Source organism: Drosophila sechellia, chromosome 3L (genome assembly GCF_004382195.2).
Source record: "Drosophila sechellia strain sech25 chromosome 3L, ASM438219v1, whole genome shotgun sequence".
In the NCBI taxonomy this organism is placed as follows: domain Eukaryota; kingdom Metazoa; phylum Arthropoda; class Insecta; order Diptera; family Drosophilidae; genus Drosophila; species Drosophila sechellia.
In genome coordinates, this window is record NC_045951.1 from 20,178,305 (window position 1) to 20,205,297 (window position 26,993).

The window sequence follows — 26,993 nt, forward strand, 5'->3', positions numbered from 1 at the left end:
CACGCCCATTTGGCCCGTGGTTAACGAACATCGAGCCAAAGACACCGCCGATCAGATATATGTATATAGATATATGCTCGCATGCTCGAACAGAACTGATTTTGAAACAAGAGCGGTAGCTGAATACGTAAATAATTTATTGGCTTTGATCCTATGGAATGTGCGGTAGCAGATACATCCGAAAGATAGTTTGCACCTGGCATATGGTCCATAATAATGTGCTTAAGTGGGGTAAACAAATCCGAAGGGTTCGTTAACTTTAAGGTACTACGAAAATGTTTTTTTTTAGTATTTTTTAAAGTAATCTTCCCAAGTGGCTTAAACTGCATGTTTTGTAATTTAAACACATTTTTCAATGAAGTCACAACTAAAATTAAATCAATGAAAGCAACACCGAAGTAAACGTGCCCTGGAATTAATGAGTTTCAAGACGACATTGTAAATAATTTAGTTCAATTATCCGTAAGCAAAAACTGTAGAAATGTATTTGTGTATTCTGTAATTTTAAATAGATAGTTCGAAAATACACCCAAAAGCATTTGAAACGACAAAAGTTTAATTTTTAATAGTTTTTATTTTTCTTTGTATAAAACTAAATGCCAATCATTAGACATACCATAACTAGGACTAAATTATAATAAAATACTTAGAGACAATAAAGATCATTCTTAGACTTAACAATTTTTATGTACAATAGCATTTGAGGGTGGGAATGATTACTACTTCTACGGCTCTTCCGCCGGCTAACTTTAAAATACAATTGCAAACAAGCTCAAAGATATATTTACAATTTTAACGTTTTCATAAAAATAATTTTTGGATCCGAGCTCAATAGGTTAGTGTGAGTGTGTGTGTGATGGTTTATAGGTGTATGTGTGCGAGTGCAATGCAACTACCTGGTCAGGATGTCTCTTTCCAGCAAAACCTGTCTGTCCCTATCTCTTTCCACTTCCCTAAGTGCGAGCGAGCACACGAATAAATTTACATTTTCTTTAAGTAACAAAAAATAAACAACGAGGGTTTTTGGGGCGACTCCTCCCACTTGGTTTTTTCGCCGTGTACTTAGACACACACGAATATTCCCCGCATGGCACTAGCCGCATTGTGGGCCACCGCAAAGCCACCGAAGTGGGTGGCCTCTGCACCACCTAGCTTCTGCCGCTTGACTTCTGCATGGGTGGTGGTGGTGTTCGGTGAGTGGGCGGCGGAGTGGGAGGAACTGCTGCTGCTGGTCAGGCACTCGGCCTCCAGTTGGTAGAACTTCCGGCGCGGAGCCACCTCAACTTCTTGATCCTCGGAGCCGCTGTCGTTGAAGCTGTGCACGGAGCTCCTCGAGGTCTTCATGCTCAGATCCATGGGTCCATCTTGGGCGGAAACGGTGGGGGGATGCACTGGCGCAACGCTGGTAGTTTCACCGCCAATGGAGCAAACCGAAACGGGAGACAAGCTCTGCATCTTGGCCGCAAAAGTCAGCGGGCTGCTGCTAGTCGGAGTGGTGGGAGTGGCTCGGATGGCAATGGGATGCAGGAGGCTTCCGGACGACTGATGGCTGTGCACGGAGTGAACATCCTCCTCCAGGCAGACATCGATGGGCGACTGGCGGGCCGATGAGGTGGGCTGCACCACTGGTGTCTGGCTGGCAGGACTAAAGCGATTCTGCGACTCAACGGAATCCACGCTCTGGCGGTGCTTGTACATCTCCTGGCGGTAAGCGGCATCCGCAGCAGAAGCCGCTGCAGCGGCAGCACTGGCATGGTAGCCTGGGAAGAGGAGGTGCGGGGGCAGCTGGAAGGGCGACTGGTGCGGTACACTGCCCATCATGCTGAAGAAGGGCAGGGCGGCGGATGGGTCGGGCAGATAGCTGGGATAGCCCAGCAGAGGCATATGTGGATGACGCGGCACCTGCTGTTGCTGCTGCTGATGATGGTGGTGCAGATGGGCGGCCATGTCCCCGAATCCGGGTGTGTGTGGCGAGCCCACCGGGGAGGAGGCCGACGGGGCACCACCCACCGATACGCCACCCGCTGATGGAGGCGCCTTGCCCGCCGCTGCGGCGGCCTGTTCGTGCTCCTGCAGCAGACAGTGGATCTTGAACCAGTTGGAGCGACGTCCGTAGCGGGATCCCCCCTTCGACATGCCCACGTTGTAGCACTTCCTCAAGCGGCACGCCTTGCAGGTGGTGCGGTTCTTCTTGTCGATGATGCACTTGCCCTCGTTCTTGCACTCGCTGATGGTGCTGATGTTGTTGTAAGAGCGGCCAAAGAAGGACTGCAATGGCAAAGGGAAGGAAGAATGTGGGTTAGTTAAGTGGTATGAAACTGATTAGGGGCAGAGCAGAAATTCATTCAAGAACTTAAGGCCAATGTTTTAGACAACGATTTGAATCGCCGATGGCCTGTTCCTCGAACATGTATCTGAAACCTAACCCCTTGGGGTCTCTAGTTCTATTCATTCTCTGGCTATTCATTTGTCAATGTATTTCTTGAGACACAACTTACCTTGCAGCCCTCGCAGGTGAAGGCGCCAAAATGGAAGCCCGCCGCCGGCTCACCGCACACTTTGCATGTCTGGTTCATCTGGAAGATAGTAAAGAAATCCCGCGTTAGTAAGGGTTTAATCCACTGGTCGAGAGGTATATGTGTAATCCACAAGGAGGCGAACGGCTCTGGACACTAACCAAGTTGAACACCATTTTGGAATGATATTTGTTGGAATTTTGAATGCTTTTCTCACGATCGCTGTGAGGATCTGCTGTATGATCTGTTCGCTTGGAATGCTGCTGAGCAACTGATGCTGAGCTCTAGGCGGGCCAGGATATATATAGGAAACTGGGAAATACTAGACAGGATGGGCGTTTTTTATGATCACAACAGGCCAAAAAACTTAAGCTGCCGGATTATGCAACCCTATGCGTTCATTTTCATTTTTTTCGCGCTGTCCAGTCATAAAACTCAGGTAGATTTTCTTTTTTATTCGAAGTCATTACGAGTGCTGCGAAAATAGTGTTCCCTAAAAAAATGCAGCAGCAGTCCAGACCTTGACGTTCGGCCATAAAAACTCACGCCGATTTTTCCCGAGTCAAACAAAAAATTGAAAATTCGGCTTATGAAAATTGTGATTTTTTTCACGCGGCCTCGGGCCGCAAAAAAATAGGGAAAAGATGGAAATTTGGCCGTTAGTTTTTCGCGTGAAACAGTAAAAAATATAAGTAGTGCACAAGGGATCGTAAAATCTGCCGACGGCCGCGACCCAAAAACAAGAACCGTGAATTGACTTTGATCTCATGTTGTCTCCCTCGCTCAGAACTTACCTTTTTGCTTTTTTTGTTGTTGCTGGATGGGCACTAGGTTTATGACGACTTTTTAATTGCAGCGATTCGCGATCGTTGCTGCACGTTTTCTCACTTTGGCAGTTTGTGTCTGTTGTTTTTGTTTTTTTTTTTTTGGGTTTGCAAGCACTTTTCAATCAGTCTGAGTGATTCAGGTTTTCAACACTTTGATTATAGTTTTGGATACGATTTGATGGGATGTGTGGTTTTTGATCGCCGGAGCAACGCGGTTTGGGAACCCTCGATGTGTGTAACTGACACTTCGGCTACTAGCTGACGACTGATTTCTGGCTGAGAGGTTCGACTGGCAAGAAGCGTTTCTGTGTTTCGCCTACTGGCCGAACTCTTTGGCTTATGTACTCGCACTCACACCAACGCAGACTTACCAGTTTTCAGCCCCAGCTCTCTGATAAATCACGGCTGAAACCACCACCTTTAAGACTCGGATCGAGTGAGAGAGCGATCGAGCACGCACACATGCGCATTGAGTTCGAACCCCACTCGAGCGAAATGTTAGCAGAATGTTAGCGCTCTGTTATTGAATGAATAGAAAACACTCACTCATTCAGATCTCACGCTCACTCTCTCTCTCTCGAGATTTTGAGTCCCCTGTAATCTGGCTATTTGCATGGCCCTGATATTATTCGTTTATTTATTAAAGATACTCGCGTGCTAAGGGCGGCTGGATTTCTCACTCACTCGAACACCACACACACACACACCACCTCCACTAAGCTATTGACTTCATTTTTAACAGCTGCTCATTTTTTTTGGCATGGGCGGAGCCGTTTTGGCCGCTCGAAATCGAAATGGTTGGAGGCCAATTCGCTTGGGGTTCTCTTTTCAAAGTCCGCCGGTTTTTGGATACATTTAGAGTTGCCTGTATGCCTAGCGCCTAGTTTGATTTTCAAAACCCTTTTTTCGCCGGAAATTTTCCCTCATACTGTGTGATTCACAAAATGATTCTCAAGATTTCAGTAAATATGTTAAAATTTGCATAGCCGCGACTTAGCAATAAATTGAAACGCTTAAATTAGAAGTTAATCAATAAGATATCAGCATTGATTCATACCTATAAAATGATAGTTGAGTAGTAATGAGTATGTAATTGCGTCCGAAAAGTTATAAAAAATACTATTTAGACGGGCTATTACCCGGATTCAGAATGAGTCATATAAAAGTAGTTAATTTGCAAGCCGCATATAAAATAGCATACAAAAATAGGTTTAAATCATACAAATTGAATATGAATAGAATATAATTATTTTAATAATTTTATAATTATTACATTTTAGTAAAGTAATATTTCGCAAAGGTATCACAAAATTTTCTTTATATATTATAAAAATTTCCTCACCTTCTTCATCATTCTACTCAATAAAATACAAATATCAATCGAATTTAATTGTAACCCTTTTAAAAGTCAACTTCCAACATAATTTCTCCTTTGTGTAAACAAAGAGCCTTATGGCGGCACTTAACTCTTTTTACGAATATTTATAGTTGTTTGCTCGGAGCCAAAAGGGAAAAAGGAGCTACCTGTTTAACCCTTTTATGCCGCTAACCGATGTGCTTAACCCTTTTATGGACGTGCATTGTACCGAAAGGGTTGTTCAAACCAAAAGACAGGAACCTTGACTTTTTCACTCCGAAGTGTGGCTAGTATTATAAAATATAAAACTACAACCGATGTACTAAACCATGTCTAAGGTATACTCTTAACAAAAACTCGTTAGCTGACTTCCCAGAAGTTTTCCCATTTGACTTTCAATTGTTGCATCAGGCAGAGGAATTCCGCGTAAAAACGGGAAAAAACGCACAAAAGGCTTGTAAAAAAGTCAAAAAGCAACTAGAACCATCCTTCGCTTCGATTCCGGCATCTCGTTTTTCGCTCAGCCACCCACATTTTTTTCTAATCGATTCATTTTTATTGCCCACCGTTTTTTTTCTATTTTCTCACACCATAAAAAAGACTCGTTGTCGAAAATTCGTTGCAAAAAACGCAGTTGAGGCGTTTTCGCGAATTTCCGCGCAAGCCAAATGGGTAATTTTTCCGGGGTAATTAGTTAGCCCGAAAGGAGAGGAAAAAATGAGAACAATGTGACTTTAATCCGGTTTAATCCCCGGCTTAAGTTTTTTGCCGCCCAGCAATGCGTTCGCATCTTTCAAAAATATTAAAAAAAAAACCGAGCCGAGTGTCGCGTCCGCCGTCATAATTATGATCCTAGGATAATCTGCAGCTTAGGTAAGCTGATCCCGCGATTAGGTAACGAAATCGTTGGCTTAGGTACCCACAAGAATTGGACTAAAAAACTCAGCCTGCGTTCGGGCCACGTTTGCTCGCTGTGGGCCGTGCGAGTCATAAAGTCAGGCCGGTCGGTCGTAACCATAAAAATTGTCGAGCAGCCGATGGTTATAACCCGAGCCAAACAAGAGCACCCGAATTCCACCCATCCATCCACCCATCCGCAATTTTTTAAGCGGAAAAGGGATAAAACGGCTGCATCTCGGCATATGTCTTCACCTTGAAAGACAGCGGGTCTGAACCAGAACCAGGACCTCATATAAAAAAGTCAATTGCCGCCGCGGAGTTGCGTAAAAAATGACAAATTTTCCCGGGAAATAGCCTGAAGGCAAGCATATTACTAGAAGGCTAAAAAACGGTCGATTGGTAAAAAACACAATAAAAAAGTAACGCACAAATCTGCGCTGACTTTTTGACTTTTCAACTTTGGCTTAATTGCCCAATGTCGTAAAAAGGCAGAAGCTGTCGGAAATGGCAGCTACTAAATTGTGCCTAGGTATGAATATAACCCCTTCCGATCCGCACGGTTCCGGATTTCTGGCTATATTGCCATATCAGCCTTAAATACTCGAAATGTCAGAGAAGCCGAGAGGCCCCCGTTCGCATTTACATAGTTTTGATTGCATCATTTTGGCCAAATGACTGTATAACCAGCACATATCAATCAAATCGAACCCAGGTCCGTCCGAACTTGTTCGGATTCGATTTTCAGACTCGTATTCGCTCACAAAGGTAATTTGCATATTTTTGATTTAACAGCTCGGACTTAGCATTTTGTTTTGCCATCTTTGTTATTGTAATTATGTGCGAGGAATTTGCATTTTCGATATCCTACACAACGGGCTGCTCATCTGTCCGGCTGGCCTGGTCCACAAAGATAAGATTCAGCTGGATTCTGCTAAATATTCGATGGGCAACATTACAATTAGTAAATTAATGGCTTACAGGCCACAGATTTGGGCATAATGCCTCAGATAATCCAATGAATCACATCACGTTGGATAACAAAGGCATCGAGCTGATGGACTGAGATGCGTTCATTATCTCCGATGACTGTTCAGGTTTCATTATATAGTAAAAATAGCTGTGATGGCCGGCGACGGGCGGCTGCAGGAGAACCTCGGCATTTCGTTATATAAAATTGGAGGCGGAAAATATTTATCACACACAACGGCTTTTCTATCTCACATCGGTGTAAATTAAGAATTTTTCGGTTTAAGCACTATTATTATCCGGTGTAGTTTAGAATGTACTGAAGCTTCATGTAGTTAAGTAATTGATCTGGCATGTATTATTTTTTTTATAATGTATTAAAAGTTATTTTGGGTAGTATATATCATTTCTTGCTTTCTTTTAAAGTTTAAAAATTGTTAAACATTTCTAAAGAGCATCGATATTCTAAAGTAACTATTATTTCTTTATTATTATTGGTTTTTGCAGGGTATCAAAATTATTTTTCAGCCGAACTAACCCTACTCCGTGATTAGTTTTATATATATTAGATTTACTTTTTGCGCACATTCTCGAAAAATTAGAAATTCAGCTTGGGGACTAGGAAAAGTCAATAAAACTTGTTTGGCTAATTTCTCAAGGCATCTGGAAGTTCTCAATGTCTTTGATATGTGGTTGGTTCGGTTTCGCCTGACAAATGTCTTGTGTTTAATTGTGTTTCAGTAATGTCTTCATTACGCTTTCGATGTTCCTCTCACCTAAAACTCGTTTCGATGGTTTAGCGGGCTTTGTATTTGATATATGGCCAGCGTTTATTGATTCTCTCGGCGGGAATTCTTCGGCTTATCACTAGATCGGACAATTGATATTGTATTGGAATTATGAAATTATGCAAATTCCGAAATATGATTATTGATGGCAGCACAAAAGGCGAACAATGCTGGCGCAAAGGGGTTGAAAACGCTCCTAAGACATTTGGCAAATATGAGATTTATAATCGAGTGTGACAGCATAAATAATAATTACGCTACAATTATGACAGTAGGGTTTATCCGATCCGGTGAGCGGATGGAATGGAAATAGTTCCGATCTAAGCCTTTCGCCAAATCTGCGAGTTTTCCGTTGGAGGAGTTTCCCTCAGGTTTAGTTTCAGTTTCAGTGCGAGTCTGGCTTGGACCAAACTTCCCACGGATCACAGTCCGGAGATCTAAGATCGCTAACTATATGTTAATGTAAACCGAAGTACCCACATGTTTGAGATTAAACTCTGCTCCGGGACTGGGCAAAACCAACGAGCGGAAGTCGGAGCTGCGGTTTGGCAATCAAATTTCCAGCCAGGCGGGAAATGCGGCAAATTTTCCAAAGCGTTTCGCGGTTTTTCACACAGTTTCCGTCGCTGGCTGGCTGGGTGGCTGATCTCAATTAAATCCGCCTGGCCGGCGACTCGGGACTTGTTTGATCGGATCCTGGCTTTGGAATTTACACAGATTGCACAAGTCGATGAGATAGCGACCCCGAAGGACTTCGCCGGCTGACTGCCTGGCACAACACCGACCCGTAATCCTGGTCTAATGCTCGATAATCTATCTAAGCCGCAAGCAAGTTAAGCTAACTGGGAAAAAACGCCGTCAATGGACAGCCTGCCGGGAATTCCTCGTTTCACTGAGCATCGTGATCTCGAGCGATCCGTCCTACGAAATCGCCCTTACTACGAAGCCAGATTAGCCAACATGACTTTGGTTATACCCAGGTTGGTCTATAGGATCATAATTATCGCGGCGAAAGTAAGCAACATGGGAGCAAAATAGAATCATGATCTTTCTGCGAAGAGAATTGTAATACCAAACGCGATTACATAACTTCCGAAAACAGTAATTACATTTGGTTTATTATCCGATAAATACTCATACTTATGATGTCTTTATATATCCGCTAAGTTCTAATGCAAAATTAGCTTAACAATAAAAATATACAATTTTCTTAAGGTTACAAACTCTTTTCCGGCACCTATTTTCTATTTCTGGCACGATCAGTTCGATCACAAGCCCAACTTTGATTCCCAGGCAATTGCAAACAGTCCGTGGCCCACACATAAGTTTCCTGGAAACATATTTCATTGGGTATAAATATGATTTCTCTTATCGATTTTAATGATCGCCCATAAAAAATCTGACCGGATACCCCCGGATCCACCCCCCCCTATCTTTTTTTTTAGAATTAACTTCAATCACTGAAAACATAGGATTTCCCCTGATGAGCATTGATTTGCAGACAATATTTTGAGTTAAACAAAAAATTAATTTAATTCTTAATAAACAGATACTGCTTTATTAACTCTTTCAAGTATCCGTGACATTGTTATATAAGTAGTTTTTTCCAGTGTTGGGAGTCATCTGCCGTTTCATGCCAACAAGTGCAGCAAACGCCCCAAAAGCGGCGGCAGCGCCAGTCGTCAACGTCATCGTTTGCTTTGAGGTTGAGTACAAAAGTACTCAGTTATGCAAAGCGCATTTATGCAACGATATTCAACCAATAGTGGGTGGGGGGAGGGGTTGATTGGGGAAAGGGTTGCCAACGAACGTCGACCATTGACCATCGAACGATCATTTGGAATACGCCTTGGCATTCAGAACGCGCTGCATTTCCTGCCCGCCAACGGGTCAAAAAACTCGCCCACACTTCATAGACCTGGCTAAAGACTGTTGAATGAAATTGAGTAGTGCACTGGGAAAAAATAATAAATGAATAAATAAAATGTTTCTTGAAACCACAAAAAACTGATAAAATCCTTCAATTAAGTTATGGTTAAGTGTAAAAAATCTATTGCAAATTTGGTTTAGTAAATGTGTTGTCAAGATAACTTCTTCTATCTTTTAAGGAACCATTAAAAATATCACATTATTCTCTGTATTCACAGAAAACTGCTAACGTTGTATAGTTCAGTTATGGTTCAATATATAAAGTCTCTTTGCTAATTTAGCTTTGTAATTGTGATTTCCAGATAACTTGATCTGTGCTTCCTTAAACTTGTATACCATCCATTAATCTCAATCCTTTTTTTTCCTGTGTAACTGCATTCAGTTGTTTCGTCTAACTGTTATACTATTAATTAATTGTGTGCCCTTTGGCCGATTTAAAATGCACCACATCGACCCGTGATCGGCAATAAAGACGTCTGGCTGGCGCCGGTGGCCAGAATTTAGGGGTCTACATGCGATTAACCTTCGATTTTCCAAGTTGGCCGAGTGAGTACTGGACTCCCATGCCCATTTCCACTTCATTCATGCTGATCTGTTCCATTTCCAATTAGCTGCACGTTCGCTATGCTAATGACTGCATTTTTCCACCTTATCATGTCCTTCCGCCAGCTTTTGTGGCCAAGACGACTCGGCTTTGCAGCGGCACTTTGAGCCGGCTTTTTTGACAAACTCACATGTCATTTGATTTTATGTTCACACGGGACAATTTATATGCTAATTTGCAGTGCGCATCCGCATCAAAGGCGAGCCGTTGACGGTTGCCTCTGATGAAGGTGTTAGAGAAGTAATTACGCTGCATTTAAATGCTCAATTAGTGCGAAGACAGTACCGCATCGCCTGTCTTTCGGGCCACAGTGAAGCTCCCCGCTAGGTGCTTCTTTTCCCGATTCTGCACCACCCCACCGCAGATTTTCCCCTCCTTGATTGCTGGAACCGTGCATGTCACAAACGAGCGCATCGAACTTCAAACGCTTGGAGATGTGGTTCCTTTGGCGGCTCAGCATCGTTATCCACCCACCAATGTGGTTTCGCTGACCGCATAGATCTTTGCTAAATAGGGATAGAATGAAGACGGTTGCGGTAGTTCCACGAAGCCCTAAACATACGTATAAGTAAAGAACGAACTAAGATCCATCCTTACGAGTTAAGACCAGTCTTTTGACTATAAAATTAAGAGGCTTAAACTACACGTTTTATTAAATATATAATTTTCATATTAGGCTTATGAAAAATGACCCGCCTGTCAAGGGAAAGTTGACCATGTCCCACATCTCACTTTCTCTATACCCACTCGAAGTCCCTTATCTCTGCAGCTCCATTTGTCCATTTTGACCATTTGGCGATCTCTTTTCGCTCAGTACCTTTCCAGGTCACCTGCTCGTAAAAAGGAATTACACAAACTAAACAGTCCTATCTAAATTATTCAGCACTAAGTGGTTTCACCTCGGCCGCATCCCCATCCTCGTCCACTGCAAAATGCCTTTGTCACCGACTTTCCCAAGGCCTCAACTGGTCGCATTCGATGCGATCAAGGAGTAAACTCCTAAATTATAATAAACGTGCAATCGTAATGTGTGCTTATGAACATAATCTTCGGGTGATTTCGCATGAATTAGCGATGCTAAATGTCAAATCGAAACGATATCAGTGCAGTTCAAAAGCATCGCAGTTCGCCAGTCCACCAACCGGTATCCCAATCTCTCTGCAGTCGTAAAAACTGAGAAAAAGGAGGAAACCAATCTGACTCAGCGATTGATTCAAATGTGCATGCGAACGCATTTCGCAAATGCCAAACACACATAAAATCCAGAGTTGACTTTCTGTAAATGGTCCACTGCACCATGGACATACATACTGGCCATCGTCGATGGAATCCGCGAATCGAGCTGGGGCCTAAGCTGCACGGAAATGCAAATTAGTTCGGTTCTACTTTTAAAGCAGATCAAAACAGACTTTGAGTTTTAATGAAGCATTTAAGATCTTCACTATATATCTGTGGAAAAAGAGCAAGAACAAAAACAAAATAGTTTTAACTATTTGTAAAATTTAAAGATAATTTATGGTAAGATATTTCATTATATTGCTAGCATTATATATTCATTTATAAATCATGTATTTACAATAACTGAGTAAACTAATTTTAATAATTTCACTTTTATGTTAACTATAGTCACAATAAATGAATAAATTTGTTAGATATAATATTTGATATATTTTACAGCAACATTTCTCCCATTTCACGTAATATTCCTCAGTGTTTGGCCACCTGGGAATGGGAACGCGTCGGACTTTTGCACTTGTTCTGGCAGCAGTGGGCAAATAAAAACCAAATTTGCATAGCATTTTGTACACGGGACTGTGCCTGATAAACAGGGCTGCTCCAGGCAGGTGGCCCAGGTCCCAAGTGGCCGGTGTCCCCGATCCTCCCGAGGAGCTGCCACTAAAGAGGAACATTTTGATGATCGCGTTGGACTTTTACGGCACACTTTGTGGCTATTTATGCGGTGCATCTATAACCGACTTGGGTGGTATATCGAGCATTTCGGACCGCCACTCATTAGCCGCGCTGGCCATAAATATTTTGATTTGTGGCAAACGCAGTTTTCCGCTGCATCAAATGCAGCACGAAGTGCACATGCAATGGCCGCAACTGGAGTGACGTTTTAATGAGCCACAACGGCTAAGAGCCAGGGAAAAGCTAAGAAGTCGAACCCAGTTGAACTTTGACTTGGCGTTTGTTCAAGTGTTTGATGGCTTTCGAACGGCTCGAGGGAGTTGCCCAGTTTCAGATGCAAAGTGGAATGCAAATCTTGTGAAAGCGATCGCCGCAAATTGAAAATCATATTTGTCTTGGCCAGCACTTTCTGCCTCTCTTTCTCCGTTAGCATTACAATCGAAATGTGGAACAAGTTCAATCGCAAGGGCCTTAGGTAAAATAAGGTAGACACACTTAAAAAAAATGTATTCTCTTTAAATAGAAGTCCTTTCTTTCAGATTCCCTAAAAGTGAATGGATTACAAGTTTTCTTATCAACACATGCCACACATTTAATCAAGCAAATCGAACAATGTATTAATTAGGCCTTTTTAGAGCCAAAACATTTTATTTAATTAAAAGCTTAGAACTTAGCTGTAAACGGTCCCTGTTTTTGTTTAAATTGTAAAATCCTTAAATTATTTATTTATCCATTGATTTTCTTACACTTCTTCTTAGTGTAACAATTCAAAGCCAGGCCAAGGCGAGTCATAGTCACTGGTTATCATCAGCCAGCCGGCCAGCATCGATCTGGCCCAAAAGCAAAGTCAAACTCAAACCCATTCCGAAAACTCAAAGGCAAAGCAAACCGCACCCGCACCACCAGGGCAAAGATAAAAATAAAATAAAAAACAAAAGCAAAAACGGCAGAGCACCACTCGTGATCATTGTTTGATGTCTGCTGGATTTTGCCATTTGTGCCACGCCGTGTGGGTGTGGGTGTCTGTGGGAGTTGAATGATCTGCTCCCGAGCGCTTTCCCATGCCCCAAACCCCAAGTTCCCGACGCGAGCCCAGTTCGAATCCTACTTTCGGGCAGTTTTTGGAGCGAAAAGATCGGCAATTAATGATCTCGAATGTGGTTTATCTGGAGGCTGTCAAATACTATATACTAACATATAATATCCGCCAGCCAGCAGCGAGATCATCTTCGTGTGTGAAGGCATTCCGAACCGAAAGGTTTGTCAGCTCGTTGGCCTCGTGGTCACCTGGCTTTAATTTGAACCCAAGCCCAAGCTCAATCCCAAACCAAAGCCGAATGCCAAGCAGAAAGCCCGAATCCGAATCCCGAAACGATAGCCACGATTCGATAAGTTTTTCTCACACACGAACAAAAGCAGCGAACAAAGGGAAAAGTGGAAAGTCAGAGGCGATTGCAAAGATCGCTGCGATCAAATATGTTATGGAAAATTGAGCACATACCGCAAATCGAACGCGAGGAAGAAGAAGGCTCTTCCATTGGCCAACATTGGCTCACTTTGATTTGTTTATTTCGATGTACAGTGGAGACTCCTCACAACGTTCCCGCCGTTGGCTTACTTTGAATACTTAGAGAGCAAATAGATTTACTAGGAAAGTAAATATAAAAATCACATAAAATTCACATAAAATCAAACGCGTTAATAATAGAGTAGTTTAAACAAACGTTTTTAAATACATTCAAAAACTTGCACCTTCCATGAACATTTTTGAAACCCAATTCAGATGTACTATATAGTTAATGTAAAACAAACCTTCCCATTAGAATCCAACTAGAATGTTGAATCTATTAGATTTCTGTTCTCGAATTTGTCTTAAATGGTAAAGACTGTACCTTCTCGCTCGCAATCCCACTCCAATGGGATACAGCTCCCTGGGCAGCAGTTTTCCGCTTGCTCCGGCTGCTTTTCTTGGCCACATCTTGACCTTTCACTGGCTCCGATTTGCCGGAAGCGCTCACCCAAAATATATCACCAAGCGAATATCTACGAAATGATGATTGGAGCAGCTCCAGCTTCAGCTACGGCATCAATATCAGCATTTTTGCCACAGCTCCAACAATGAGAGGGCACAGCCTTTGTGGACTGGACTTGTGAAATTGTAAACAATATCTGTAAAAATAAAAACGCCCAACGCCGCCGAAAAAACGTATAAAAATGACCATTGTTGTCTTGCAAATGTAATGCAGTCGAAGTCAGTCAGTCAAATGGCCCGGGGCCATCAGCTCGACTCCTCCGATTTCGGGGAGCACATTTGGAGGCTCTGCAACCTTAGGAAGCTAGAGTTCGCATTTCGGATTTTCGGGGTTGGGCCCCAGCGAACTTGAGAGCTGCCCACTCTGAGGGTCAAATGCGGTGAACTAGTTAAATCATTTGAATAATCACCGAGCATCGATTTGGAATTGAATTTGGGTTGCAACGGCATTGTCTAGCATCTTCATGGCTGTGGTAGCCCAACAGAAGGTGAGCCCAATAATGGACCAAAGTTCAGGTATGTTGTGGAAGTAAAGTCGTAGAATGAAGTATTCTAGGCCTAAAAACTCCTTAATCTCAGGCTGATTCATATTTAAATATGATTTGAAAATATACTCTATTGGAATCCCTTACTAAACGTATTTAGTCAAGGTGGTCAAATAAAATCACCTATTATTATTATGCTATCTTTTGCTAACTCAGCCATTAAATTCTTAGAATAAATTTATATTAAAATAATATGACAGATAATGTTAATTCGAAATAGAGCAATCAACCCGTCCATTTGTCACCTATCTGGACCCACGGAACCCACTGCTCGCACGTTCCGATAAGATCAAAGTGAAATTCCTGCGGATGATAGACAAGTTGTGGCCTAACCATAAGATGCCATGAATTACTCTATTCCGATCCCAAGTCGGGCTATCGTTGCGAGCCATCTCAGTTGGCCAGTGTGTCCGGGCAGAATGCATCAACGTGCACTCCTTACAAATTATGTTTAATTAAAATTTCTGTATTAAATATGACACAATGCTCCGAATTCCAACGCGAAGCGTCTGAAGAGGGTTTGCGAATGCGAATGCGAACTGTAATTATTATATAGCACCCAGGATCGGATCCATCCATTCCACGATCGTTGAGTGCAGCATTTATGATTTTGTTTTATTTATACTTATAAAATGCCCAGCGATCGCTGGCTGCGACCAATGATGATATTTACAATTTTCCTTCTGCTGCCTCTTTATATCATTTTTTACCAATTTTGATTTGTATTCTTTCCCCCTCTTACATTTGTCGCATAGTTCGGATCTTGGCCAGGCTCGAAAGCATCCTTGGTCTGCTGGCCTTTGCCTTTTGGCGGGGCTCGAAGGTTTCGCGCCCGGCGCAACAGCATCGGATGTCCATATCTGGTGTTATGACAAATGCTGTATGTAATTATTGGTCGCTCTGTATATTCTACAGCATCGGTCTTCCTCTTCCCGGGCAGACGCAAAAAGATATCAAAAATGTCGCATATTAATAACGCTCTCCATTGGCGGACACAGGACACGAAATGCGTTTTGTGCCTTAATTAACCCTTTTTAAATTGGGCATAATTAGGGTGGAGCAGGTGCACTGAAAAAAATAGTTTGTTGCACATTTATGCCATCTTGAGTAAATGAAACTGGCATTATTAATTGCAGAACTGCTTAAGTATAGGATAATTATACAAATATACAAAGAAATTATGATAAGAACAGGCTATTCTTGTTACTTAAAAATTCATTGAGTTACACTTGCAGTTTTCCTAAAACGGCTAATTGTTGCAAATATATTGTAATTTTATTTTTTTTAGTGCCTTTTGACATCCATCGCCTCATCATTATATCATTCACATTCGTTAATATTTTTGAAATATTTTCGCGTAATTTGTTGATATCAATTTACACAGAGCCGCCCTTCAGACCTGGCCATAATTATATCATTTCGATTGATCGATGCGCATCGCTCCTCAGCCAGCCCTATATGTACACTACATATCGGAGCCATAATGGGATGCCACGGATTCCGGACGGATTTCTCATTGTTCTCGATATGAGAGTTATTTAGTTGCTGGCAGTGTAGGATCCCTGCAGCTCATTATTATGGCTGGGCTCCAGTTAGATGACTTTGAGAAGTGGAACCCCATTCAGCCCAGCGGGTGTGCCTGCTACAATGTGTAATTAAAGATCTCTCCACCTCCCCCCCACCCAAACCAAAAGATTCCCCACCCAATGGACCCCAATCTGGTTCTCTTAGCAGCAGACAGGTGCAGGTGGGTTTCGTTACTTGACGATGATAAATGTGTCGCATGAGCCAGACATAAATGGTTTGATTTGGTGGCAGCAGCCCCATCTCGAGATCCTCCCATTCCATCACAAGTCGTCGCCACCAGCGCCTTCGGCCATCGGAACGCCTCGATACCGATACCGAGAGTATTTAAAGCAACTTTCACACTACACTCAATTGTCTGTTTTAGGGCCAAAGCGCCCTAAAAGGCCAAAACAAGCGCAAACTCAGCAAAGCTGGGCAAAAAGTAAGACAACTTATGAAATCAAGTCGCATCTCAGGAGGGTACTATTTAAGCAGTTGGATACCCTGTAAAGTTAATTTATTAGGTGCTCAATTGCTATGCTACGGATTTCACTAATCAAAGGTTTGATTATTCTATTTATCTTTATATTATATATCTTTATATTAATTTGCTTTGTGAGGGTATCTCCTCTAACTCAACATAGTTATTTTCCCTTAGTTTTTATTTGTATGCTGCACAAATTTGGACACATGTTGCATGCTAAAAACACACAACGTAAAAGGATATTTTTTGCCCCGATTCCGATGCCAACTCGAGTCCCGGCAAACGCCAATAATTTATAAAGCGGACAATAAAATGTTATCAAACAAAAAGTATATATACAAGCAAGCCACAGAGGAATCTTCGCAATCGGGGCCAAAAGGAGGGACAATCGAGAGTCGACAGGCTGAACTAAATGCCGCACGCCTGCGCATTCTGAACACAGTGAACTCTGCAAAAAAAAAGTACAAAATGAGTAAAGTGGGAGGAGGAGGGTCCTACGTGGCTCCGATGATATATGAAATCATATAACAGCAATCGGCAGGCCACAACAACATGAAGCGCAGATCGCATAAAGTGTGTGTAGTTTATTAAGCGCGCCGGGAAAATGACACAACAACCACACTGGCCAACTCAGTTGTTGTGGCTCTGGGCCTTATAATTTATGGGCCTTCAGCGAGTTGGCTTAGAGAATTTGCCACAGTTTATTTATGAGGCAGACAACCGCGCGAGAGATCAATGCCTCAATAGAAATGGAAATGAAGTCAACTCCATCAGCTTTGATGTGCAAAACAATCGAAAGAGGATTGATATTCACAGGAGCAGAAGATGGACTTTTAATGGCCAATAATATTGATCGTTTCCATAATTTCATTAGGGGAAAAGATACAAAAGCCGGACTGGTAGCAACATAAAAAGAAAGGTAAATGGAACTACAAATTTCCACAATTCAATCAAATGTCCACGAATGTAGTCGAACAATAAATTTCAAAATATTTAAGGATTAGCCACAAATACTTAATGGCAAGGCGAATGTTCGCATTAAATCAAATGAATTTCATCGAAAAATTTTAGCGTCGTAAATCACTGTTCTATTAAAACATCGTAAATCAAATCCATAAAACTTACAAAATTTACAATCCATTGGGGATCATCAAAAGGCTGCTCCCTCCTTCACTTTTGCATTCCGATAAAGCACCTTCGTCACATGATATTCGAAAAACAAAGAACAGAATAAATAAATAAGCCAGAGCCACATTTAAATAATTCGACGAGGCATTCAATCTATATTTAAAGCGAAAATTGATCATAAAGTTTGCAAGGCACGTTTCGAAATTAAATCATTTTAGTTGAGCATAAGCAAAGGCTTCGTGCAGTAAAAACAAAACAGAGACCACAAAAAATCATCAAATCTACGGCCATCTCGGCTTTTAACTGATTTTTATAACACTTCTACATGGCAGCTTTTCAATAAAACAAAAAAAATCGATGAATTTTATGGCGTGGCAAAAATTTAATGACATCAATCGAACTCCCTCCCCATTGTTTCGCTTTTCTAATATACAAAAAGGCTTTAATTGATTTTCTGTTTCGCCTCGATTCGCTTTGTATTTCCATTTATTTAAGCATATAAACGTTACCATAAAAACAACAAACATCGACTCCCTGAAAGCGTGTTAAAAGTAGACTAATGGGTTTTAATTTAAGCCAACGAACCTTGTAAAATACCAAACTTTTCATCCGCTGAATACAACAACGGAAAAGTCAACCAAATAATTGAATAATTGTATGCCGGCCAACGAATGAGTGTTTGATGAACTTTCTCCGCCGTTCATTCAAAATTAAATCACTTTACGCACTTTAGGCTCCGCCTTTCCAGAGCCTCGATAGCGCAGCTCCGAGATTTTTATCTCCATTCAAAGCGGCGCCTTAAACAAACAACAATTTGCCCGTTTTTGTGTTTTTTTATTTTGTCTACACACAAACGCATGTATGTATCGTAAAGATACATTTGCGTGCCAATGGCGTAATTTACCACTTAACATATCAATTGTGCGGCTATTAATCAAACAACAGACGAGCCGGGGGCTTGGGGCCTCTGACTCTGGATTCCTGCTTTGATTTGTACGCATCGGTTGTCAAACAAGTGAGACAAAAGCTGAAAAGATTTAAAAAACTCCACGCACATATATACTCGAAGAAATGCGACTTCAATCTAGGATTTTTTGCATTTCATTCGATCTCTCTACAAAAATACTTAAGCAACATTGAAGGTAAGGTTTTTTTTGCTGTTTCAGAAATAACTTATTAATTATTATAATTAATTTATTGAACTTCAAGTTTCAACCCAAAACAAGCCAGGAGTAATATATTTTTTTAAGTGCATCATCAGATACTTTTCATATCGTAAACGTTCATCAAAGTCCACAAGCAGCGAGTCAAATCATAATAGGAGCATAAAGAGTAGAATTTTTAACACCTCACTCCTCCGCAGTGGAGCTCTTTTGTTCTGCGCCCTGGATACAGTGGCCCCCCCTCGTCCCATTTGTATTTCACTTATTTTTTATTCGGCCCGGTCTCATTGGCAGTTGGACATCCCATCAGAGGGCGATCGATCGATAAACGCTGCGGCATTCCGCCGGTATTCGCTCCGAAAACTATTCCATTGAGGCTGTCAGATGACGCCGTCTAATTGCTTTTGTTTGCTCCACTAAGGTGCCTAACGAACTCGAGTGCACGGAGCCACAGAAAATATAACAACTCAATTCGAAAAGCGAAACAAATATCTCGAACTCCTTCACTTGATAGCTGGCGATGAGGCTACGGAGTGCCGGGAAAACACTTAAGCGCCAAAGTGTATCTTTGATCTTTTCAAGATGAAGAACTGACCCCACTCGAATGCTGTTGATGGTCGATTTTTGGGCCAAAGGGGCTTGGAATTGGAATTGGAGTTGGGGTCTTAGAACGCTGCTTTATTCGCCAGGTAGTTACTAAGGCTTGGAAGCAGGACAGGTGAGTCGGTGGTTTCCGTGTACTTGCTTAATTATAATTTGCCTATTCCAAAGGTAAGTCACTATACTAAATAAATATATGAATTTGCATTTGTTTATGCAGCAAATCAAAATACTACCATGAAATTGTTTAGAAAGCATCGGCTGGCATGTGAAAAGGTATTATCAGAATACAAAATGATCCATTTATATTATATGGATCATTTTGTATTCTGATAACTGACATAACCATTAAAAACTTAATTTTTATAAGCAGACGAGTAACCTAAACAAGTCAATTTATAAAAGCATTTTTTGCATTAACGATATCTACAAGAATAGGAGAAATCTAAACGATTTCCACGAAGGAATTGGTGCGACACCTAGCGCCTGGCAGTTGAACCTACTGAATTCTACATTCATAACTTACACGTTTTCTACACCCTCTTAACAGGAGCATACCTTACGAATAAAGCAATAGTTAGCCATTACCCATTATGTAACTATACCCTCCGAGTAAAATAAATGTATGTATAAGAGTTCATCGTAAAAATTATAAGATTTGTTTGTTTCATATGCGACGAATTAAATTTGTTTGGATTTGTTCGAATTTAATTGAGTATGTCTGGCAATTTATTTGCATTAATTAATAAATACATATGAACATACAAACAGCATAATTTTTTTATTTTAATATCAAAAAAGTTGACGAATAGATAAAAAGTAGAAGTAAGCTTTTCTTTTTATAAAGTATATACATATGTATATTCTTAATCCGCATTTAAATCGATTTGGACGTATCCGTTGGTGCGCAAACCACCCAATAAATGGGTTAATTATTTTGTATACCCGTTACTCGTTTACTTGATTCGTTGAAACGTATGTAATAGGTAGAAGGAAGCGTTTCCGACCAAATAAACTATATATATTCTTGATAAGGAATAAAAAGCCGGGTCGATCTGGCCCTGCCCGTATTACCGTCGAGATCTCATGACCTTTAATATCTTCAGGGTTGAAATTAAGCATACTTCTAAAGACAGAAAAGTTCTTATTATAAACTATTAAGTCCCATAATAAAGACAATCAAGTTTCGCTTTTTTTTCTGACCACTTATATATTTTCGATGCTGTTTCAGTTAGCAAAATTTGTCATTCGGCTTTATTGTTTATTGAATGGCTGGACTTAGGCCTATGGAAAATTCCAACACTTTGCACATTTCGTATTTGTTATTTGTTTAAAGCAATAACATTTTGTAAATGTTTTCCATTTATTGTTTTGTATATTTTCTTTTCGGGGGCAGTAGGAATAAAAATTGCAAATTTATACATACGTACGCGCTTTCTAAAAACAATAAAGTAACAAATGTCTTAGGATACATACATTTTTGTCTATGTCTCATATGTACTTTTTCCTCATGTATATGTTGTTATATATGTACGTTATTAATAATAGCCATATAATTAGTTAGAAGTAAGCATACTATCTGTACAGAGATTCCTCATTTTGTTTTATTGAGTTAAGAGCTGAGAACGCGGAAAGTCGCAGTGGCACATTCAGGCCTCAATCCTTCAAGATGATGCTAAAAAAAATGGAATTTCGCTATAAAATACAAATTAGAGAAATCACTTCGGCTTTGAAAACCATAATAAAGGGTTATGTTCACAATAAGCAATTGAGCACAGACTAAAAAGATGCATGCTTTTGGACACCTTTTTACATGATTTCAAGCCCTTGGTTACACTTACATTCGTTTCTTTAAAGATTTTCGCTTTCTGCGCAGTTTTTTGTATGTGAATTTGCTCGGTGAGATTTTGTAGTCTTCATCGAATTCCTGTTCGAGTTTTATTAGATTTTGTAGATTCAACTGGCAGTCCTGGCGGGAAATCAAGGCGTATTAGAAGGGAAATTTGCGTGTGAGTGGATGGATGTACCAACCTCTAGGTTCTTGAAGTGCCAGCGAGAGTCGTCGGGGGATCCCCCATCGCTGGTCAGTTCGCTGAGACAGGTGCGCATAGTTGGCCAGCACTGGCAGCGTTTGTTGGTGATCTCGCAGCCCGGCTCCAAAACAATCGAATCGCTGTCGGAACAATTATCATGCTGACTGTAGGTCAGGGCGGTCAGGTGCTGCAAATCTATTTCAAACATACAAGCAAAACAAATGCGGTTATTAACACCATGTCGGTGAAATGGGGAGCATTTCTGGGTCGTATTAATCACACATTAAATGGTAATTAAGCCCCACAATGAACTTTGATTCTTAACGCATTAAAAGAGATTATGATGGCGTTTATTTTAAATTATGCGAGGCCTATATAAGCCGACCCAAATCTAATTTTTCGCTTTAGTTTGGCATAATGCTGGCCCGATTTTCGTTTTTCGTGATTTTTCTACCTCTGCAATTTGGACTGGCAAAGGTTTGTTGTGTTTGCCCCGCCTAATATTTTAAAAAGAAACTCTACACGCCAGAACAACTATGACATCGCGATCAAAACACTGAGCTGCCAAATTGTAGCCAAGAAATATGTCAATAGCTTGGAATGTCTACTTGTGCGACCAAGGATTGCAGTGGTATCGGTCAAATTCAGTTTAAATCAAACCATCGAGCACTTCGACGTACTTGCAACATTTGATTTGATGAAAAAGGATAAAAGCCGCATGAATATAGCCAATATCAAGATGGACGGATGCAAATACTTGGGCTCGATGTACCAAAACAACATCGTTGGCAAATTGCTCAAAAGGCTCAAGTCGGTCAGCAATTTACCATCCAGATGTCCTGTATCGAAGGTTAGTGAAGAAGGCATACCTAAAATTTCATACTTTATTTGCTATAGATGCGGAATATGTCGATGAAACATTAGCTTTCCAGTCATTGTTACAATTTGAGAACTTCAGCTCTTATCAAATTTTTCGATGACAACAAGCCAGGAGAGCAATTTAATGAAATAGGACTTCCGCTTGTTTTTTTGGAGCAGAATGAAGACAAATATTTTCCCTTGAGATACAACTTTCAATAAATAAAAGCAAATATTTGTCAACATTTCGTGTTGAGGCACTCTCGTCGAACGAAACTAGTTAAAATTGAACAACATTCTGCAGTTATTTCATTTACCATTTTCCATTTTTATTGCAAATTGCTGCACAAGCGGGACGGATTAATTCCCCAAACACGATTATACACAAAACCCGAATTGATGCCATCAAATTATGCAGGGAAAACTGTACGAGATCCGCAACTATACATTCAATTCGGACGAATTCCCGCCAGGAGCTCCGCAGGCCAAATGGCAAGTGCGACTGAAATTGCTGAAGCGATCCGAACTGGTTGCGGACATATCAATTGAGGGCGCGGTGGTCTATAATACGTGATGTTAATGCATAATGGATGCGACTAAATACGAATGCTCCATAACCCAACCATAACTAGCTCGCCGGTGCCCCGCCCCCACGCCCGCCCTTTTTTTTATTTTTACGAGTGATAAATGCACGCTGGAAAAAAACTTATGTTTCGAAAACCTATAACCTAGCAATAAAGAAAATTGTAATGTATTAATAGCTTTAAATGTACCAAATAAACACAATATCAATAATAAAATCCTTATTATTATTATTATCATATCAAAATCCACAAGTTAAGCTAGAAATTTGTACAAAAATAAAAAGTATTTTATTTGATCATTCCACTTGCATATCCCCTTTCTTATGTATGTATACATAAAATATAGATCATTGGGATACCCTTTTTTTCTGAGTGCACATTTGTAGTGTGTACATAAAACTAAGGACTCACCCATGCACACGCCCAATCCGCTGCTAATGGGCAGCTTGGTCACACACTGCAGGGGCGGCTCACATTGACCGGAAAATCCGCCCGGACCGCCGCAGGATTCGCCTAAAGTTTTGGCGCATATGCGGCAACATCTGCGAATAGTTGGAGGTATGTATATGACATATAGAATAAATGGATGTGACCATAATCCTCGCAATGGACTATGGATGGAATGAATCCCAGTAGTAATTGATTAGATTTCGTCTTCGATTCGATAAGCGTTAACAATTAGTTAACACTCTCTACTCGGAGTGAGATGAGCAGAAGGATGCCTGATGCGAATTCCAATCAGTCCATTACGTGACTCACGATGCGAATTGGGTTGGAATACGAAGGAGACACTCTGATGTCTGACGCTCTTAATTATATCAATGCCAATTATTAAGATCGTGGTGAGCTTATGAATTTGTGACCATTTCATGCTTAGTTAGGTAATACTCGTAGTTAGTAAAAACGTCACAGCTCTCTGCGAATCATTTAAACTAACCCATTTATTATAGATAAAGGAGAATTTAAGTACGATTCAAAACAATATCCATGTCGAATAATGATCTAATAGGCATTGTTATATGAAAGTATGCGTATTTGTATTATTCAAATAACTTGTAAATAATTAATGTATTTATTCAATCATAAAATCATGGGAGCTTAACACTTGTATAATTTGGTATATGTGTATACATAAAACAAAAACGTTGATAAACCTGCGGGTAATCATCAAAGCATCAGAATTACGCACTATTAAATTGTTTTCTATTGTTTTGACCACCATTGTTCAACCAACGTTAATATAATGAAAATAAGGCTCGTCCGTGTGTTAGGCAATCAAGTCTGCCTATTTATTTTGGAAACTAACATTTTGGTAAAGGTACAAACCGAAATTTAAAATTAATTTAATTGGTTTGATAACAACACTATGGCGCGATACGAAATGGGGACACTGTATAAATAGTTAAATCATAGAATGATTTTATGATTACTGGCGTACGGAAAATTGTATTCCATTATACCAAAAGTCAGAAGTTTACCAGAACAAAATGAAAATTTTAAACAGAGCTCGACCGCTGGAATAAATCCTAATATCAATTTCTTTGGTTTGGCTCACATGCAAAATGGATGGCATGTGCAGGCCGGAATATATCGTTTTAATTGGAGCTCTGGGACCGGGACTTACTTGCAGGGATCCCACAGCATAAGTCCTTTTCCGGGGCAGTCGGGTGAGCGGATCACGTCGCACTCCTTCGGATTGCAATAGCATTTGAGGCCATTTACCACGTGGTTGCTGCCGCCAGATGCTGCCATAACCAGGAGCAGATAGCACCACAAGTAGATGAGCAGCGCGCTCACGTTCAGGCGGCCAAAATAACTTCCGTTCGAGCGCATCCTAAGCGGAAGCTTGGCATTGTTGTGCTGCTGTTTGCCAGCGAGCCCCCTCTTCCGCTCCCCCTGCGACGACCTTGTGCGTACATCCTGCTCCAGGACCACGCCCCTCCGCCCCACGCCTCTGGCACTTCCGCCCATTTATAGGCAATTTTTATTGCGCCCTGTTGGCTGGCTCTACGGTGCGTTTGAGTTCCACTGCCTCCAATGATGATGATGCTGCTGCTGCTGACGATGAGGATGCCTGGCAAGGATTCTGGCCCTGGATTCGACTGCGGGTCCGGCGCAGGCAATTTGCATGTTGACTGCAAAGAGCAAGAGCATTTCTAGATGATTAAAATGCCATAAACTGCGGACAGTAGCTCGGTGCCCCATCCCCAAATATCTCCAGAATTGGCGTTTTACAATTGAAAATTTGCGGAAATCGCTTGCCGGTCTAATTTCATTAAAATTTCATTGACGCCTGCCTACTTTCGATGGTCATAAATTTGTAAAATGGTTCCGCAATGTGTTTCGCCAAATTGAAATATCCTAAAATGGTGACACTTTATGAGCTAATCAAATTATTCATTAATAACATTTAAGCAACATTTCATTTAGAACACAATTTATTCCATTTCTTTTTTTTTATATTATGAATGTGGAGTTTTGACAGACACAATGTACATTTATAAAAAACTATATCTAAAACTAAACTTTTCGAGGCATTGAATTAAACAAAAAACATTAACTTTTTGCTTACGGACTTAAATGAATTGCGCCTTAGTGGGAGCGAGCTAATCCTAATTGCATTTTTATCGCATTGAACTAATTTAAATTAAAACGCATTCGCAGAAGCAAATTAATTGCCTTTTACATAGAAAAAACAACATATTAACAATCTCTTAGCGAATTAAAGCCCTTGTGATGCCGGAAAAAACTTTGTTAATCAAAAAATATGTAAAGGTCAATGTGCTGCTTCCTGCTATTTCCACAGAAAATGTTTTTTAATTGACTGTGAAAACTTTCACAGAAACCTAATCAGATTCAAATTAAAAAGTAATTTTTGAAAGCAAGCTAGACGTAGTTGTCCATCAGTTTGAAAAAGTTTCCGCAACCGTTGCTCCCAATTAAAGTTTTCCCATTCAACTTGATGACACCATCGACATTTTTTAATCAATGTCTGCTCAAGCTGGCTTCAAATCGCACTTCGGCGACTCCGCTGGCTTAATTAACCAAAACGTGGTCAGGGCCAAAATCAGAGCCTGGAAAATGAACTCGCTGCCCATACACCACAAAAAAACAAAAAAAGGAAAAATACATCGAAACAGAAAACAGAACTTCGGAAATTAATTTTAAAGAAACCCGAAAAAGTATGCCACATGCCAAAAAGTTGTTGAAAATTCAACGCAGAAAGAGACGGAACGACGCGTGTGCGAAAGGGACAGCATGAGGGGAAAATCGAATTTGTTGGAACACATGCCATACTAATTTGTATTTAAACGTTTGATGTTCTGTGACTACTCCCACTCTCACAATCAAACGAAGGAGTCCAGGCTTACAACATATTTTCGGAATTGTTGCTCACTCTATTTGCTGGGAAATCAATGGAAAAGTAATAGGCTTTCGGCAATTGCAACTTGCTTTTCGATCGCGGTTTTGTGTATTTTCTCTATTTTTCGGATGAGTATTGCTTTCACTTTGCCTTGGCCGAAAGGACACTCGAAGCTATTGCCTTGGCTCTTGTTGTTTTTCCAGTTGCCTGTCAACCACTTTCAATTTGGCATTCAATTGTTGTTGTGTTTTTTAACAACGTCACTGACACAGTCACAAATCCTCCACACACACACACAGGAGCACACCTCGTTACACCTAACGATAGACGTTTAGGACTAGCACTCGATATACTATATTCGCTATACTAGTGCCGTGGTCCTTGTTGTTGTCGCTATCCTGACGCTAAACTTTCGGTTCCGACGGTTCCAAATGAATTTTTCATGCGCTTTTGTCTGCCGCACGCGGCCATTTGAGGCAAGAGACTGAACTAACCTGCTGCCGCCGTCGCTGCACAGACCATTTGCCAGTCAGAACGGACATATATCGCTCCGATTTCGGGATTTTCCAGTGTTTTTGTTCTTGTTTCTGGTGTCCCACAGAGGAATATCCCACTATTTCCTCTCACCACGCAGGCGCTCTCGCCGGTGAGCCTGGAAGGCAGAGTCATCAGACGCAACACGCGAAGGACCTTCGTAGTACTACTGAAATTCGGGTTTACACGGTGGCAGATTTCCGAATAATGCCAGTGAGGAGGGTATGCGAAAAATTTCCCATTTTTATTTTAAACGGAAATCTTAAGTCTTAGTGCCAGTTCAACATCAAAATCCAAACATATT

At 40.9% G+C, this 26,993-nt stretch overlaps 3 protein-coding genes across 6 annotated transcripts; 1 reads left to right on the top strand and 2 right to left on the bottom strand.

The window, feature by feature from the left end:
• Window positions 1-554: 554 nt before the first annotated feature.
• Window positions 555-3,620, bottom strand: LOC6616342 (zygotic gap protein knirps). Of its 2 annotated transcripts, none has more exons than XM_032719100.1 (3): window positions 3,311-3,620; window positions 2,499-2,576; window positions 555-2,268 (listed from the first exon to the last, which is right to left on the bottom strand). In XM_032719100.1, the coding sequence occupies exons 2-3, from the start codon at window positions 2,574-2,576 to the stop codon at window positions 1,063-1,065; spliced, it is 1,284 nt and encodes a 427-aa protein (XP_032574991.1). In that variant the 5' UTR covers window positions 3,311-3,620; the 3' UTR covers window positions 555-1,062. The 2 variants fall into 2 exon arrangements, with proteins under 2 accessions (XP_032574991.1, XP_032574990.1); XM_032719099.1 differs by lacking the exon at window positions 3,311-3,620 and adding an exon at window positions 2,678-2,778.
• Window positions 3,621-20,500: 16,880 nt separating this feature from the next.
• Window positions 20,501-26,634, bottom strand: LOC6616344 (cysteine-rich motor neuron 1 protein). Of its 3 annotated transcripts, none has more exons than XM_032718913.1 (6): window positions 26,523-26,634; window positions 24,416-24,926; window positions 23,203-23,333; window positions 21,348-21,544; window positions 21,158-21,285; window positions 20,501-20,991 (listed from the first exon to the last, which is right to left on the bottom strand). In XM_032718913.1, exons 2-6 carry the CDS (start codon window positions 24,760-24,762, stop codon window positions 20,973-20,975), a joined length of 822 nt encoding a protein of 273 aa, XP_032574804.1. In that variant the 5' UTR covers window positions 24,763-24,926; window positions 26,523-26,634; the 3' UTR covers window positions 20,501-20,972. The 3 variants fall into 3 exon arrangements, with proteins under 3 accessions (XP_032574804.1, XP_002040704.2, XP_032574805.1); XM_002040668.2 differs by having other exon boundaries at window positions 26,463-26,634; XM_032718914.1 differs by lacking the exon at window positions 26,523-26,634 and adding an exon at window positions 26,189-26,453.
• On the top strand, window positions 21,554-22,965 carry LOC116801130. The gene is made up of 3 exons (XM_032718915.1): window positions 21,554-21,826; window positions 21,879-22,199; window positions 22,626-22,965. The coding sequence occupies exons 1-3, from the start codon at window positions 21,767-21,769 to the stop codon at window positions 22,779-22,781; spliced, it is 537 nt and encodes a 178-aa protein (XP_032574806.1). The 5' UTR covers window positions 21,554-21,766; the 3' UTR covers window positions 22,782-22,965.
• Window positions 26,635-26,993: the final 359 nt, after the last annotated feature.